Here is a 14,758-nt window from a genome sequence, read left to right as displayed (position 1 = left end):
AATTTAAAAATGTAACTGTTCCTATCCTGGGAAGCGGCCAGAAAGTCATGGAATCTGACCTATTCATCCAAGATGTCATCCAAGGGTAGGGAAAGCAGACCATTGTGGAAGGTGAAATTAAAACGCTCTTCTTTTTCCCCTGTCCTGTCAAGTTCAGCTCCTTCAATGAATGTTATGCATTGGCTTGTCTTATGGAACTTGATTTCCCTGGAGCAATTCGCAGCTGGAGCTCAGCGGCAGCTGCCCCCTTTAGAAGAGCTACGCACACGTGGTGCGCACACGCTTGCCCACCTCGCCTCACCGGCCCTCATTCCCGTCACCGGCCTGCCCCCCGTAGCACTGGGATTTATAACCCTTCCTCTAGTCCTATTCCTCTCTCCAGTGGGCAACCGGAGGCCCAGAGGGGACAACTGACTTGTCGTTAAGTCACATAGTAAAGGAGCTGAGTTACATCCTAAAATGCACACTCCTAAAGGTAAACTCTAGGGTGAAAATGGTGTATGGCTCCCTCTCCTTCACGATACCGGGCATATCCTCACCCACACTGCATCTTCTCTCCCGTCCTTTCCGCCATAGTAAGAAGAGGCGATGGGATGCAGGGTAGCTAAGGTAGCAAGCTGGGGGCGGGAGATAGAACCCAAGGGGGGCGGGGGTGCTGACATCCCGAGTTGCCTGAGGCCAGTCCTGCTCCCACCCCCTCCCCACCCCCAAGCACAAACTGAGATGAAAGTAGGCAGTTTTCTTCCTTTCCTTTGTTCGTTCTCCACTGCGCTCAGATTTTAATTGGAACTCGGGAGTTTACTGAGAGAGAACCCGCCCTGTACCTCCGTGTCCAGGCAGAGGTTGTTTCGTGGATGGGGACACCAAGACACCACTCATCCTCTCGTTCCTCTCCATTTCTGAACTCCTGACCTTCCCCTAAGCCCCAGCGAGGGGTGACTCTGGGAAGGGGCTGGGCATTTTCTCTTGGATTCAATGCCCCAGGAGGCAAAAGCATAGAGCAGTCCCCCCATACTCCCCCTTCGCTGAGCCGCTGGTACATCCGGGCTGAGAAGCAGGCCGAATCCCCGAGCTCAGCTGAGTCCAGATCTAGACATTCTGCCTTTAATAAAAAACTGGTACTACTGGTAGCCTCCAAGAAGGGGAACTGGGAACATTTATCACTCTACCCCTATTTTCTTTTAAGTAGATTTTTTAGAACACTGTTAGGTTCACTGCAAAATTGAGTGGAAGGTACAGAGAGTTCCCACGTACCCCCTGTCCCCCTCACATGCACACAGCCTCCCCACCATCAACATCCCTCACGAATGGTACGTCCATTACAGCTGATGAACCTACATGACGCGTCATTATCACCCAGAGTCCACAGTTTGCAGTTGGGTTCACTAGGTGTTGGACATTCTATGAGTTTGGACAAACGTATAATGACATGTATCCACCATCAGAGTATCATCCAGAGTAGTTTCACTGCCCTAAAATACCTGTGCCCTTTTCTACCTTTTAAACGCTGAATTTCTAATCATATAAAGGGAAATATTTTAAACATTCTTCCCAACTCAGAATCCCCGGAGATCCAGCGGAGTTCACTGGTGCTTGGAGGGAGGAGTCGACATGCTGGAGTGAGGGAAGGTTTGTGTGTTTCCTTTATCCTCTTTAATCCCTGATATACGAGCAGTTGTCTGGACAGATGTGAGGGAGAAAAAAAGTCCTGGTAATCAGTGTATTGTCCTGTTCACCAAGGTCTTAACGACAATAAAGCCCTAATCGATCACTGGACTTAAACATGGCAGCGGAACGCTTTCCGCCACGGCAGGAGCAGGACCTCGAGGGGCATCGCCGAGGGGCGGGAGGCGGGCAGGAACACAGGTTGCCCTCTCCCTTCTTATTGAAAAAGTAAACATTTTCCAACCATAGGCACCAGTACAGCTTTTCCTGTGACTAAATTTAAGCCTTGACTATTTCAGACCTTCCATCCTTTTCCTAAGACTCTTCTTAAAGCAATTCTAGTTTGGAAATAAGTTATGTAAGCCTCATTGGGTGCAGAGTACATTAACCAAAGAACAAAAATTTCAGAGTTTTGAAGGGATTATTATAACGAAGCGAGGGGCTTCACAACTGAAGATAATTCTGGCAAGGCTGAGACGGATAAAAGGCCATTGCCTCGAACTGTATTTTTCTCTTTACATTTCTCAATCTGCAATTTTAACCTGTTGACCCTGAATCTGACTAAGAGCTAAAACAGTTCAAGAGCCACAGAATAGCCCTCAACACCTGGAAGATCCCGTTCTCATAAGCATATCCCAGAAATCATAAGCAAATGTTGACCTTCTCTCTACAAGGCAAACTGCTGAGGCAGAAACCAAAATACCAGCAAGAACGCAGGCAGCTAAGCCTCCATCTAGGCAGGATGTGAAATGTCAGGCCATTAATCTTATATCTTTAATGCAGTGGTTACAGGATGGGGTTGATGTGGGATTGAAAAACAATACTGACTTTGGAGAATTCCTTTTTATTTTAGCCTTTAACACTGACTCCCACTCACCAGGGCTGGGAACTAGCAAAAGCTACATGGATTCTAGGGTGAGCGTTCATTTCCCCTGGCCTCTGTTCCTTGGCTGTCAACAGAAGCAGAAAATGCCTAGTCAGAGCCCACTGGCGCATGCCAACACAGAGACCTGTTTCTTATTTCATCTGGCACAGTACAGAACTGCAGTCATAACCACTAAGGTGGAGAGCTTGGAGTTCCTCCAATAATTGACACCATGAAATCAGCAAGACAAAACAAAGCAATCAATTGTGAGAAAATGAAGGTACGTATATTCTAATGGTAAGCCATGGTTAACACATGGCGTTAGATAGCTATTTGTATTTTCAGTGTACTCCTGAGTCCACCAAGAATATACACGGATCTCTACATTTTTCTATATGAAAAGTCTGGTTTCAACCTACATTCCCCAGATAGGTTGATTTACTCAAAACCTTAAACCCCAGGAGTCAAGTAGCTAAGGCAGTTAAAATCAAAAGGGCGCAGGTATTGCCTTGACTAGTGACAAACAGAACCCAGCATCCTCTAATAAACATTTAAGAAGTCAAACATGCTTTTTATAGCTGGGAGCGAAGCCTGACTGTTTCTGTGGTTCCTTCTATCCTGATACCTCCTGCCAACACACTGGGTAACGTTAGAATAAGCACTGCCACAGAAGGGGTGACTGTATAAACAGAACACTGGCCCAGAGATACGACATTCATCAGTGATACCATTCCAGCAAGTCTGCATGTTTTGCACCTCATTCCAGGGTCAGGGTCTCAGGCAGACCCCTAGGAACTCTAGGGGGGCGGGGAATGAGTTGTAGACATCAAATTCTAGGGCTCAAAGATCACGGCCCTCAGGCTCCGAGTTCTTCAGTTCTCTTCCTGGAATTCTTGGGGCATCTTCCCTTTAATTTGCTCTCTTCTTCCTGCTAAAGGGCAAAACTGACTGTTCGAAGGGCATCATCTCAGGTAGCCAAGAACCTCCTTCTTCCTACTTGCCTAAAATAACTACACATCCCATCAGTGAGACTGTGTCATGGAGGAGAAAAGTAAAAGTGAAATCGCACACACACACTTGGTTCCTCTCAAACTATCCGCTTTTATTCTACTTTACGTATCATTCATCCAGAACATGATGAATACGTGGCTGGCACCATCCATGTCGTCTGTGAAATGATATAACGCACCCGAGTCTCTTGCCCTGTGCTGGGCCCACGTGCCCCTGGCAGAGAAGAGCTCTCACGAAGTCCAACTTGAACGTGAGCCTGCTGAAGCACCAGCCGTGCTGTCCTCATTTCCCAGCTGTCACATACTTGCTGGAGTCAGATGGGTCAAGACGGACATTTAGCTTGGAATTTAAGTTTCTAATTTTACACTTTTGAGTACAGCTGGATATTTTCACAGTCTACTTTAAAATCCAAAGGTTGCCCACTCTACTATGATCATTCTGAGTGTGGGATTCATTATTCACAATGCTGTACTTCAAATCAGAGAAAAGCGGCTTCAATACCACAGCTCGGGAAAAACTGGAAAGTGTTCCATTTCTCCATCCTGCTCAGTTTTTCCCATAACCTGTTCCAGCTTGGAAGACAAGAGCTTCCCGTCTCTGACGGATGCAAATGTGGGAAGAGGAGCTTCGCTCTTAAACAAGAGGCTAGAGCTGAACTCTCCTTCTCTAATCTTGCTGTATGTGTGGCTCATACCTTCCTTCCCAAGTGGGGGAAACCACTGGCACTGAAGAGTTAAAAGGTTCACCAAAATCTGGGCTTCAGAAAATGTTAAAAACAGCACAACAAAGAGATACTGAAGGGGTTCAACTACAGCTTAGTGCCTACTTTGCTAAGGTCAAAACCATCCGTATTTTGGTAAACATCCTAGTCTGTTCCACCACAAGCACTGTGACAAACTTCCCTTGCCCAAAGATCATGACCCTACGTCAACAAAGGTGGATAAGAAATAAATTCTCAAGCTACAGGAATACAACAGAGTTTGTGAAGTAAATTAAATGATAATGTGAACCTCACCTGCATGCAGATCAGAGTGGGGAAACCGAAGGCAGAGCTGGAAAGAGAAATCCTCTTTATGCATGATTTGATCAAGGACACAGCTCATAAAACTGCCAACAATTTGGAATTTTCCTACAGAAAGCTGAGGAAACATGCCAATAGCAAGAAATGAGATGACTTCAGTGCCGACAGTTTGACCTGTTGGCACTGAACCAATGTCCTCAAAAGAAAAGGACGATGCTTCCTCTGGGACCGCGGGAGCTGGGGAAAAAAACCTACCCATCGCACAGGCAGAGGTAGGAGGAGACCACCACAGAGCGGCTAGAAAGGTTTGAGCGCCGGGGATTCAGAAGAGAGGCCTTGACATTTGAAACCAGTGTCAGCTGAGAGGACGTGTGTACGATGTGGACCCCAGGATCTCCCACACTAAAGTAAAAATAGATGTATTCTTCAAAAGCTCTCCCTGTATTGTATATGTTATAATGTGCGGTAGAGAGGAGTCCTTCTTAAGCAGCAGAGAGCTGAGGTGACAAAGGCGATGTTAGAAGCAAAGTCTCCCCATTTTAGACATTCGCAGCAGTTTGCCTACAGTAACCAGGCAGGAGGGCCACCTGATTGAAGAAGCACGGTTACTAATTTACACTCAATCCAGAGTGTGTCTGAGAAAGGTCATCCACTCTGACCCAGTGGGCATCTGGGGGAGAGACACATTTATCAGTGAGGCGGGAAGATTACCCCATAGAACCTGCCAGTTTAAGCCTATATAATAGATGAGGTTTTCACAGCCCGATCACCCTCAAAACTAGTTTGGGGAAGGAAATAACAAGCTAATTCTAAGAATTTATATATCAGTGTCCTCCCAAATAAAAAAATGAGTCTTTATTATTACATTTCCAACTCACAACTCCAGGCTGAAAATGACTGGACATATATACACACACAATCACAAATTTCTGGAGTCATCTCCCACACCCCTTCTCACAATTTGGCCGAGTTATGTCTCAGGAAATCTTCCAGTTCAACCCCATACACCAACTTGGGATAAACAGAAACCCTGAAGTCTTGTGGTTTTACCCGCCACTCCAAAGTGCTGTTACAGGTGGAATATCTGTTGGAGGACATATTTTTGCTGGGTTAGAATACAGCTGCAGACTCTGCGTGTGGTTAAAATGTGCATCTGCATGCCTTCTGATCTGCAGGCTTTGTGCCTTCCCCTTTCATTGTCTTGTCTTGTCTCTTGCCACACGGGTTGCCTTGCAGGCTGTAATAACAATATATCTTCTATTCAGAATTATCCTGGAGGGTAGGTGGTGCAGATGGGTAGGACTGCTACATATTAAGTTACTGAGTCTACAATTGAGAAATCTCAACTCTGGGGTTCTAACTCAAAATAAATATTATTTCAAGGTAAATAAACTACTTGGCTGGTTAGTGAAATGCTTAATTCTTTCTAAAACCATAACTGCCAAGTAGACTTGTGCTTTATGCTACATCTTCAAAATGATTCACAGAGCATCCCTTCCTATTTCTCCCCTCAGTGCTGAGAAATGACTCTGGAGCCTGGAGTTTAATATACGCAGCTGGGGTTACTTGGTGCTCAGGTAAAAACCGCCATAAGGCCCAACCTTGATTAACACCGACTATTTATTTAAGTCTGATGGTACCTGGATGGAGGCTCTCAATGGGAAAAGGAAGGATGTAGCACATGGAAGCTTGGACAAGCTGAGAGCTGAGGGCAGCTCTGCTAACAGACTCAGATGGCACAATGGGACATGACCATTGAAGCCAGCAACCTTCTGAAAATATCACTATCACCTTCAAAACCCATGCTTTTTTTTTTTCCTAATCAGGAAATCAAGGGTGAGGGGAACATTCCAAGAACAAGGGCAGCCAACCTTCATGAGGTACCAGGACATGCTCTGGCAAAAACATTTTCACTTTCCTAAAGTTATATGCTGTCTTCAAGTCCAACTATATTGTGTGTGTGTGTGTGTGTGTGTGTGTGTGTGTGTGTGTGTGTGTGTGTGTGTGTGTGTGTGGTGTGTATTTATCTGCTCCTTTTCTGAGAGCAGAAAAGGGAACAATTTTTTTTAACTCCAAAGTTGGTAATATTTGTAGAATATTATTTTGGTTGGTTGTTGTTTATGACTCAGAACACAGATGAAATCAAAACTTCTGCAACTGTCCCTAAATTCACATCTTTAAAAGGTCTTTTTCTCCATTCACATGAATTCATCTGAATCATTGCCGTCCTGTAGGAAACAAAACAGTGAAACCATAAAAGCCTTCGAAATAAATAACTTGATTTAAAAAATTTACAGTTAGTATTAAGTAACAAGCCTCCTTATGCCGAACTGCAGAATTCAGAGTAAAAAGTAAAATAATTAAATTCACTGATTTCTTCTCTGTCTTTAATTGCTAGTTGTTTAGAATAGCTAGATTAGCGGCTATATTCTCTAAGGTGTCATTACATGGCCTGGATTGCCCAGCAATAAGAGACCAATGATTCCCAAATTATGAAGTAAGGCCCAGTGACTTAGTATAGGATGTAGCAAGAGTGACCGAAAGAAAGTGTAACTCTTCCTTCAACAAATATACCATAAAATGAAACCAAATAAATACTGCCTCAATGTTTTAATGCCAACAAAGCTGCAAATATGCAAAAATATTTTTGACCTAAATTCCATTACTTTGAGCCTCAGGGTTATCACGTATTTGTTACTTCACAAGATGGCTTCTTTTCTTTTTTTTTTTTTTAACTGAAAAAGTCACCAGGAAACTACAGGCTAGTTATCAAGTTAGCTGGCTTGCCAAGCTTTTGGTGAAAAAAATCTTACATGATGGTGGTATACAGTGTAAACAAGTCCTGAAGATCAAGTACAAAAGTAGAGCCCCAAACTCCTTTCTGAGCTACTGCACATCCTAAGAAAACTGCTCTGGATGCCAACATTCACTAATAATGTGAGTTCTGGGACATCTGCTTGAAAATGTCATAACTTGAACACAACACTGTTTTGACTTCTCTCTCTTTCCCGCTGCTTATGTACCTGACTTGTTAGAGAGGGAGAGGACTTACGCTTATAGGTATGCTATATGCTTTTCTCCTTAATAACTCGTATTAAAGATGGGCAGGGAAATAGGAGGAACAGGTAGAAAACAGTGATTTCTGTGAAGTCTGGTTTGATCTCTAGTTTCATTCAGCAGGCGTCTCTGTGCTTCTCTTCAATTAGCACAACAAACTGAGGCCACAGTAAAAATGCCTTGGATAACTGTACAAAAAGAAAACTAATGTTTGTAGTCTATCCACGCACCAGAACTCTGACTGCCCGCAAGTTCTAAACTGAAATAACAGCATTAGGGATGTTGAAAGAGTCAGCCTGCAACTCTGAAGGTCAGCTTTAGATGCCAAACACTGAGGGTGTTTGTGTCCCCAAAACTCACTAAGATAATGTGGCTCAGGGCCAATCCAAGTGAATTACTCCCTATAAAGGCTGTGCGTTAGATCTGCAGAGCTCCCATGTGTCTGGGGATCTGTGTTTTGGGATTAAAGTAACTTTGAAATATATAGCTGTGATCCAAGACTTGATTTGGACAATTTTTGTATTTTAGATTCCCTTTAAGAGTCAATATGTTGGGCTTCCCTGGTGGCGCAGTGGTTAAGAACCCGCCTGCCAATGCAGGGGACACGGGTTCGAGCCCTGGTCTGGGAAGATCCCACATGCCGCGGAGCAACTAAGCCTGTGAGCCACAACTGCTGAGCCTGTGCGTCTGGAGCCTGTGCTCCGCAACAAGAGAGGCCGCGACAGTGAGAGGCCGCGCACCGTGATGAAGAATGGCCCCCGCTCGCCGCAACTGGAGAAAGCCCTTGCACAGAAATGAAGACCCAACACAGCCAAAAATAAATAAATAAATAAATAAATAAATTTATTTATTTTAAAAAAAATAAATAAAACACTCATCTTTAAAAAAAAAAAAGAGCCAATATGTTTTTCAGCGTAGCAAAATAGGTTTCTTGTCATCCACTTAAAAAGTGATAAGCAAATAAAATGTCAAAAGTAACTGCTGATGGTTCCTGATGCCTAATTTAGAAAGATTAGAAAGAAATTATAGATTGAAGAGAATTATTCTACACAGGAGAGCAAAAACTCAAAATTAAAACCAACCTCAGAGCGGAAGACTAATATTTTTCCTGATGAGCTTATATAAGCTAAATTAAAAATTAAGTCATATCTTATGTAAACACCAGCCTTTGACTGAAAATCAACTGATCATGCTGCCAAAGTGGATCAAAAAAAGGTCTGCGTCCCCTTAACAGAAGACGGTTACAAGGAGAATGAAAGCCCATTCTTTCGATGTATGGGGAAAAGCTGTGTGAGTCCTACCACTGTGTGAGAGAGAATGGAAACACCTAATGCAAAACTTCCTCAGAAATTTGAACCCGATTCCAACCTGGGCCTCAGGAACAGAGGTTGCAGCAATGGGGGAGAGAGGAAAGGCAGAAGGGTTAATAATCCTTTGGTCTACAAATCTGACTTCCTAATCCTGGAACTTTTAACATCCGTAGCTATATGCTGGTGTTTGTATACATATGTATATTCGTGTGTGTGTGTGTGTGTGTGTGTTTGTGTGTGTGTGTGCGCGCGCGCGCGTTTATTTCTTAATTCCAAAACAACATTCAAAATTTGAAAATCTATGATGAAAATGCCTAAGGTCATAACATAATATACATGCCAGATTTCTGCTGAAAAGTTGTCTCTAAATAACAGGAAACTTCAATAGCAACAACAATCACAACAAAGACATTAGATTTGGGTTATGTTAAAGACTTCTGCTCAACTGTTAAAACTGTTTTCTAAGAATAGTTTCCAGAAGGGATTAAATACATCTCCTCTTTTGACACTGATACTCTGTGTGTAAATAACAACTAAGGACTAGAAGGATAAGAAATAGTAATGACCGTTTATACTGAGTGTCTAAGTCAAAGAAGAACTTTCACACACATGACCTTGTTTAAATTTCAGAACAGCCTCAGGAAGTAATATGTCTCCTTTTATTGCTGATAAATACTCCTTCTGAGAGGTTAAATAACTTTATTAGTCTTATCCAATCAGTAAACGACAATTTAAGTGTCTAAACTTCAAATTCAAGGTTCTATTTAATTACATAATGCTACTCTGGAATTTTTCAGGAATAAATTATGAAGATACGTTTCTGACTCATAAAGGAGCCTCATAAATTTAGTTTTTCAAAGAGACAGGAGTAAAAATATTGTTCTTATCCATTTTTAGAAGGACATATAGATATGAACAAGGTGTAAAATCCTATTAACAATTATAATTCATGCACTGAATATGGGGTTTGGCTAGGTGACCCTTAAGGGACCTTAAATTCTGTTATTTCCAAGCATCTAGAGCAGTTTTGTTTAATAGTATTTTTTGCTGTGACGGAAATGTTCTATTTCTACACTGTCCAATATCATAGCCACTAGCCACACATGGCTAGTGTGACTGAGAAACTGAATTTTTAAATTAAATCAAATTAAATGTAATTTAAATAGCCACAAGCAATGAGTGCCCAGTGCACTGGACAACACAGATCTAAAGCATCATACACTATACTATAAACATTCAACATAGCAAATATATCCACCTAATTTCAATTTTCCGCAAAGACTGTTTAATAATAGCTAAATTGTACTATCTCCAGACACTTCAAAATAAATTTTGGGAAAGACAGCACTTGTGGACACTAAGTCCCTGCCACAGTTCCAATCAAATAACCAAGTGCTGATGCTAAGACGATCCTTTCCGCGCTATAACGTGGATCACCGTTCCCCTTTACCGTAGGTCCTGAGGAACATGAAGACAACCAATGCTGCTGTTTAGTCTACAAATAAGATCTTTTGTTTCATTTAACTGAAGGTGATAATTTTGTCCTCGCTCAATTACAATATAGAATCTACGGTCACATTAACATAGAACAGTAATAGATAAAGGCACTTTTGCATGCCTGCAACTGGAAAAGAGGGGAATGGGGAATCGGAAAGTCCTATAAATACTAACAGACCTGCACTTCACAACAGACAAGGTGTAACAATCTCTTTCCACGAGGTGACCTACTTAAAAACAAACACAAGACAAAGTCCGCAGGGAAGGGGGGGTGGGTCAATGTCTAATACAATCCACCTGAGTGTAGGACTGTTGCCAAACCACGTCAAGCCATCTGCGACATGTGAACCAACACTGGCCAGAAACTCAGTCATTAAAAACTTAGTGAATAATTTCAAGGCACAACATTAGAGCAAAGAACTTGAACATACCTGATTTGAAGACATATTCTCAACTTTCATTAGTGACGAGTAGCTCCTAGAAGAAAAGACACATTTAAAGTAAGGTTATTTGGCTGCCAAGTATCTCATGAACCTTTACCAGGTATCTAGCAATGCTGAGGGCCTTTCGAAGAAAACATAATCCCTGCTGAGCTCAAGGAGATTGCAACATATAAAGGATAAATATCTCTTACAATAAATAACATGTGCACTACACTTTATAGTTTACAAACACGCTTGCTCACTCATATCATGTCACTTCCACAATAACAGTGAGGTGGTGGCATTATTCAGATGAGGAACTTCATTTATAGTCAAGAGCAGACATGATTCAGAGCTGAAGTACACTGTTCAGACTATAGATCTACAGGAATTCAAAAGAAGAAACACATTAGTATGGAAAGGACTGTCGGCGTACTCTTCTCAGGTGACGTGTAACCCAAACTGAGCCTGACAAGTAGGGAGGATGACTGAGGAGGGCAGATGCAGAGATCGGCATGAGCAAAGGCAAAGAGATGGTACTTACAATGACATTTCAAACCAACTCAAGTGGAGTCTGAAAGCAAAGTAGTGGGAAATCAGGCCGGATGTGTGGGGCTAAGTTACCTTGTCCTAACCCTGTGAGTCACAGCAGTGTGACCAGCAGGAAGCCGCAGTACACGGTGGAGTGAAGAGATGAGACTCGACAAGTATTTATTAAATATCCATGATGTATAAGACCCTGCGCTAAGCCTGGGGAGAAAACGGAATGGGAAGAAACGAGAAAATGATGAATAAGACAAAGCCTAACCCCAAAAAGCTTATCAGGAAAGGAAATAAGACCTATTCAGTAGTGGCTACATAAAAAGTTCTAGTAAAAATACATAAAGAGACAAAGGAAAGTTAAGACCACGTAATACCAGTGTTTTAAAAAGTGTAATCCGGGGACTTCCCTGGTGGTGCAGTGGTTAAGACTCCGCACCCCCAATGCAGGGGGCCCGGGTTCGACCCCTGGTCAGGGAACTAGATCCCACATGCATGCCGCAGCTAAGAGTTTGCATGCCACAACTAAGGAGCCGGCGAGCTACCACTGAGGAGCCGGCAAGCCACAACTAAGGAGCCGGAGAGCCACAACTAAGGAGCCCGTGAGCCGCAACTAAGGAGCTCGTGTGCCGCAACTAAGGAGCCCACCTGCCGCAACTAAGTAGTCTGCCTGCCACAACTAAGACCCGGTGCAACCAAATAAATAAATAAATATATTTTTAAAACATAAATTTAAAAAAATAGAGTAATCTGTAGCAGAGAGAAGAGAGGGAGAAGGGCAATTAAGGCAAGGAGACCAGTTAATGACAACGGTACTTACCATTTACCAAGGACCCTTTACTTGCTAGGACCTGTACTATGTGCTTCATAAATTACTGCTCATCCCCACAACCACCTCATAAGGCAAGGGATAGCAGCAGGCCCACTGTACACACAGGAGTTACAGAAGCTGTCCAAGGTGTCACAGCGAAGAAGTGGGGAGAGAGGTTTTGAACCCAGATCTGACTCCCAAGCTTATACTCAGGCCATCGTGCTCCAGTCCACCGCAATATCCCACCTCGAGGGCATGAACGCAAGGGGTTAACGGCTGTGCTGATAAGAAGGGATAAATCTGAGAGGAATCAACAATGGCACCAAGGTTTCTAGCATGGGTGATCTGAAGGAAATAATGTTACAACTGAGAGAAATGGGAAAATGTTGCAAAGAAGATGTACTTGGTTTAGGACAATGTCACACTTGAAGCGATGGCGGGACAAACAAGTAAATATGAACTGTAGAAACTGGAAAATGAGGACCAGAGGGAAGGAGACTTGTCACAGACAGAGACAATGAGCTGAGAGACACGCAGAGAGAGACAGCAATCATGCTTGTAAGAGTCAGTGGCATCGATAAGGTATAAATGGACAGATAGGATCAATAAGCTGCATGAGCAGAAAGAGAAAGCCATGCTGATAAAGAAGTAGTTAAGAGCAGAGAACCTCACTTCCAGCTGTATCTTAAAATCACCTGTGAAGATTAAAATATCTTCAAGCGCCCAGCTGCGGGCATCTACGAGCCAGGTTCAGGAACCACAGGGTCCGAATTCCCACTCATATGAAAGCAACACACAAATTACCCTTCTTTAGGCCACACGCCTCCTCTGAGCTCCATCCCATTAATCCAACTGCCTGTCTGACTTTTTCGGGGGATGCCTCAAAGATACTTTCAGATTCCTAGGTCCATACACAACTCGTGGTCTTCCCCCCAACCAAAAACAGTTTGGTTCCTTTCCAGCATTTCCTAGCTCAAAGAACAGCATCGCTATCCATTCCATTTCACAAGCCAGAATCCCCGCAGTCATTCTTTTCCCTGCCCCTCCTCTGAATCCAATCTATTTTCAAATCCTGTAATTTTATCCAGGGAACTATTTCTCACTGGTCCAGTTCTCTCCACCTCCACATCACCACCACAGCCCAAGCGACTAACTCTGTCATGTGGACAGCTACTGGCCTAGCCACACCCCTACCTGGCGCCCTTTCCAATCAGGTCAGTCACAGGACCTTTCCAAAACACAAACCTTTTCACACTACCCCTGGCTTAACACTCTCCAGTGACCTCACGAAACCCTCAGCCTGAAGACACACGTGACCAACAAGGCCCTGCTGGACTAGCCCTTGATCCCCGGGCTCCCTCACCCCTGCTGCTCCAGACGTTTGGGTCGGCTTTTAGTCCTGTGATGTGGTCTTTGCACAGACAGTTCCTTCTGCTTCCGGTACTCTTTCCACCGCCCCTGCCCTTTTAACTAGCAAATAGTTTGGATCTTAGCTCAAGCATCACTGTATCAAGGGAAGCTAATCTCAGTTACTTATTCATCCATAATGTACTGACGAGTCACTCACTGCATGTGCAAAGCACAGGGTCACAATCAAGGAGATACAGGAATGCAGAAGTGCCTCTTTGAAGGAGTTTATCATTAAAACAAAGACCTATGGCACAACACAGCATTATTTATGGAAGGCAGCAGCAGTAGTGCGTGAGAGAGAAACAACAGGAGGTACAGTGAAAGCAGCCACTTCTACACCTGACCATACCATCCTTTCAATCACTGGTCTCACCATTACCTCCTTGACACGTCGCCAATAAACCCTTCCGACAAGTTTTCTTCTTCCTAATATCCCAGGAAACCTACAGTGGTTCCTTAGCACTTACAGCGTGAAATTCTGGACTAAACAAAACCTTTTAAGTCACTCTCTAATGTACCTAATTTTTCATTCTTTTATTTGCCTTTGAATCACCTTGACTCAGGTCTTGCCAACCTGGGCATTCTTTGCCTCACAGGCAGCAAGCTAACAGTAGAAGTGTGGACTTCAGAATTACAGACTTGAGTTTGAATTTCCTGCTTTGCCACTGATCAGCTATAACCTTTCACACATTAACCTCCTTGCTAAAGTAATCTCTGCCCCCAAATCAAGTTCATGCCAATTCTCAGACGTACGACATGCGTACCTGTGACTTGCCATCTTACCTGGGTCTTGTACTTTCCTGACTTCAATCACCTGAACGTCAGGTTCCAATTCTGATCTCTGAGACTCCCAACTTTTAAATATCCCCATCTCAGGTAAACTTTGGCCCTACCCTTGGTCTTTTCTGATCTGTTATTGACTTGCTTATTTCTTCCGGTTTCAACGTTCACATGGTGAGCTTGATTTTGATGTTAATAAATGTTTGTTACAGTATGACAAAAGTCAAGTAAGTGAATACAAGATTATACCCTGAGAAAACCATAATTCGAAAAGAGACATATACCACAATATTCATTGCAGCACTATTTACAATAGCCAGGACATGGAAGCAACCTAAATGTCCATCGACAGATGAATGGATAAAGATG

At 43.2% G+C, this 14,758-nt stretch overlaps 1 protein-coding gene across 7 annotated transcripts in view; it reads right to left on the bottom strand.

Annotated features, from left to right (window-relative positions):
• CCDC25 (coiled-coil domain containing 25) overlaps positions 1–14,758 on the bottom strand; it is an 81,930-nt gene that overhangs the window by 38,206 nt on the left and 28,966 nt on the right. For 2 of the 7 annotated variants that reach the window (XM_082402897.1, XM_082402901.1), the window contains 2 exons: positions 10,858–10,903; positions 5,403–6,790 (listed from right to left, as the gene is read on the bottom strand). In XM_082402897.1, coding sequence (XP_082259023.1) covers positions 6,761–6,790; positions 10,858–10,903 — 76 coding nt within the window. In that variant the 3' untranslated portion in view covers positions 5,403–6,760. Of the gene's footprint in view, positions 1–5,402; positions 6,791–6,837; positions 7,808–8,493; positions 8,618–10,857; positions 10,904–14,758 lie in introns of those variants that run through there. The other 5 variants (XM_082402895.1, XM_082402896.1, XM_082402899.1 and 2 more) reach the window with 4 other exon arrangements.

Source organism: Balaenoptera borealis, assembly GCF_965194805.1.
Source record: "Balaenoptera borealis genome assembly, chromosome: 8".
Taxonomy (NCBI): Eukaryota; Metazoa; Chordata; class Mammalia; order Artiodactyla; family Balaenopteridae; genus Balaenoptera; species Balaenoptera borealis.
The sequence above is the reverse complement of the archived record's forward strand: the minus strand, read 5'-3'. Positions and strand labels throughout refer to the sequence as shown.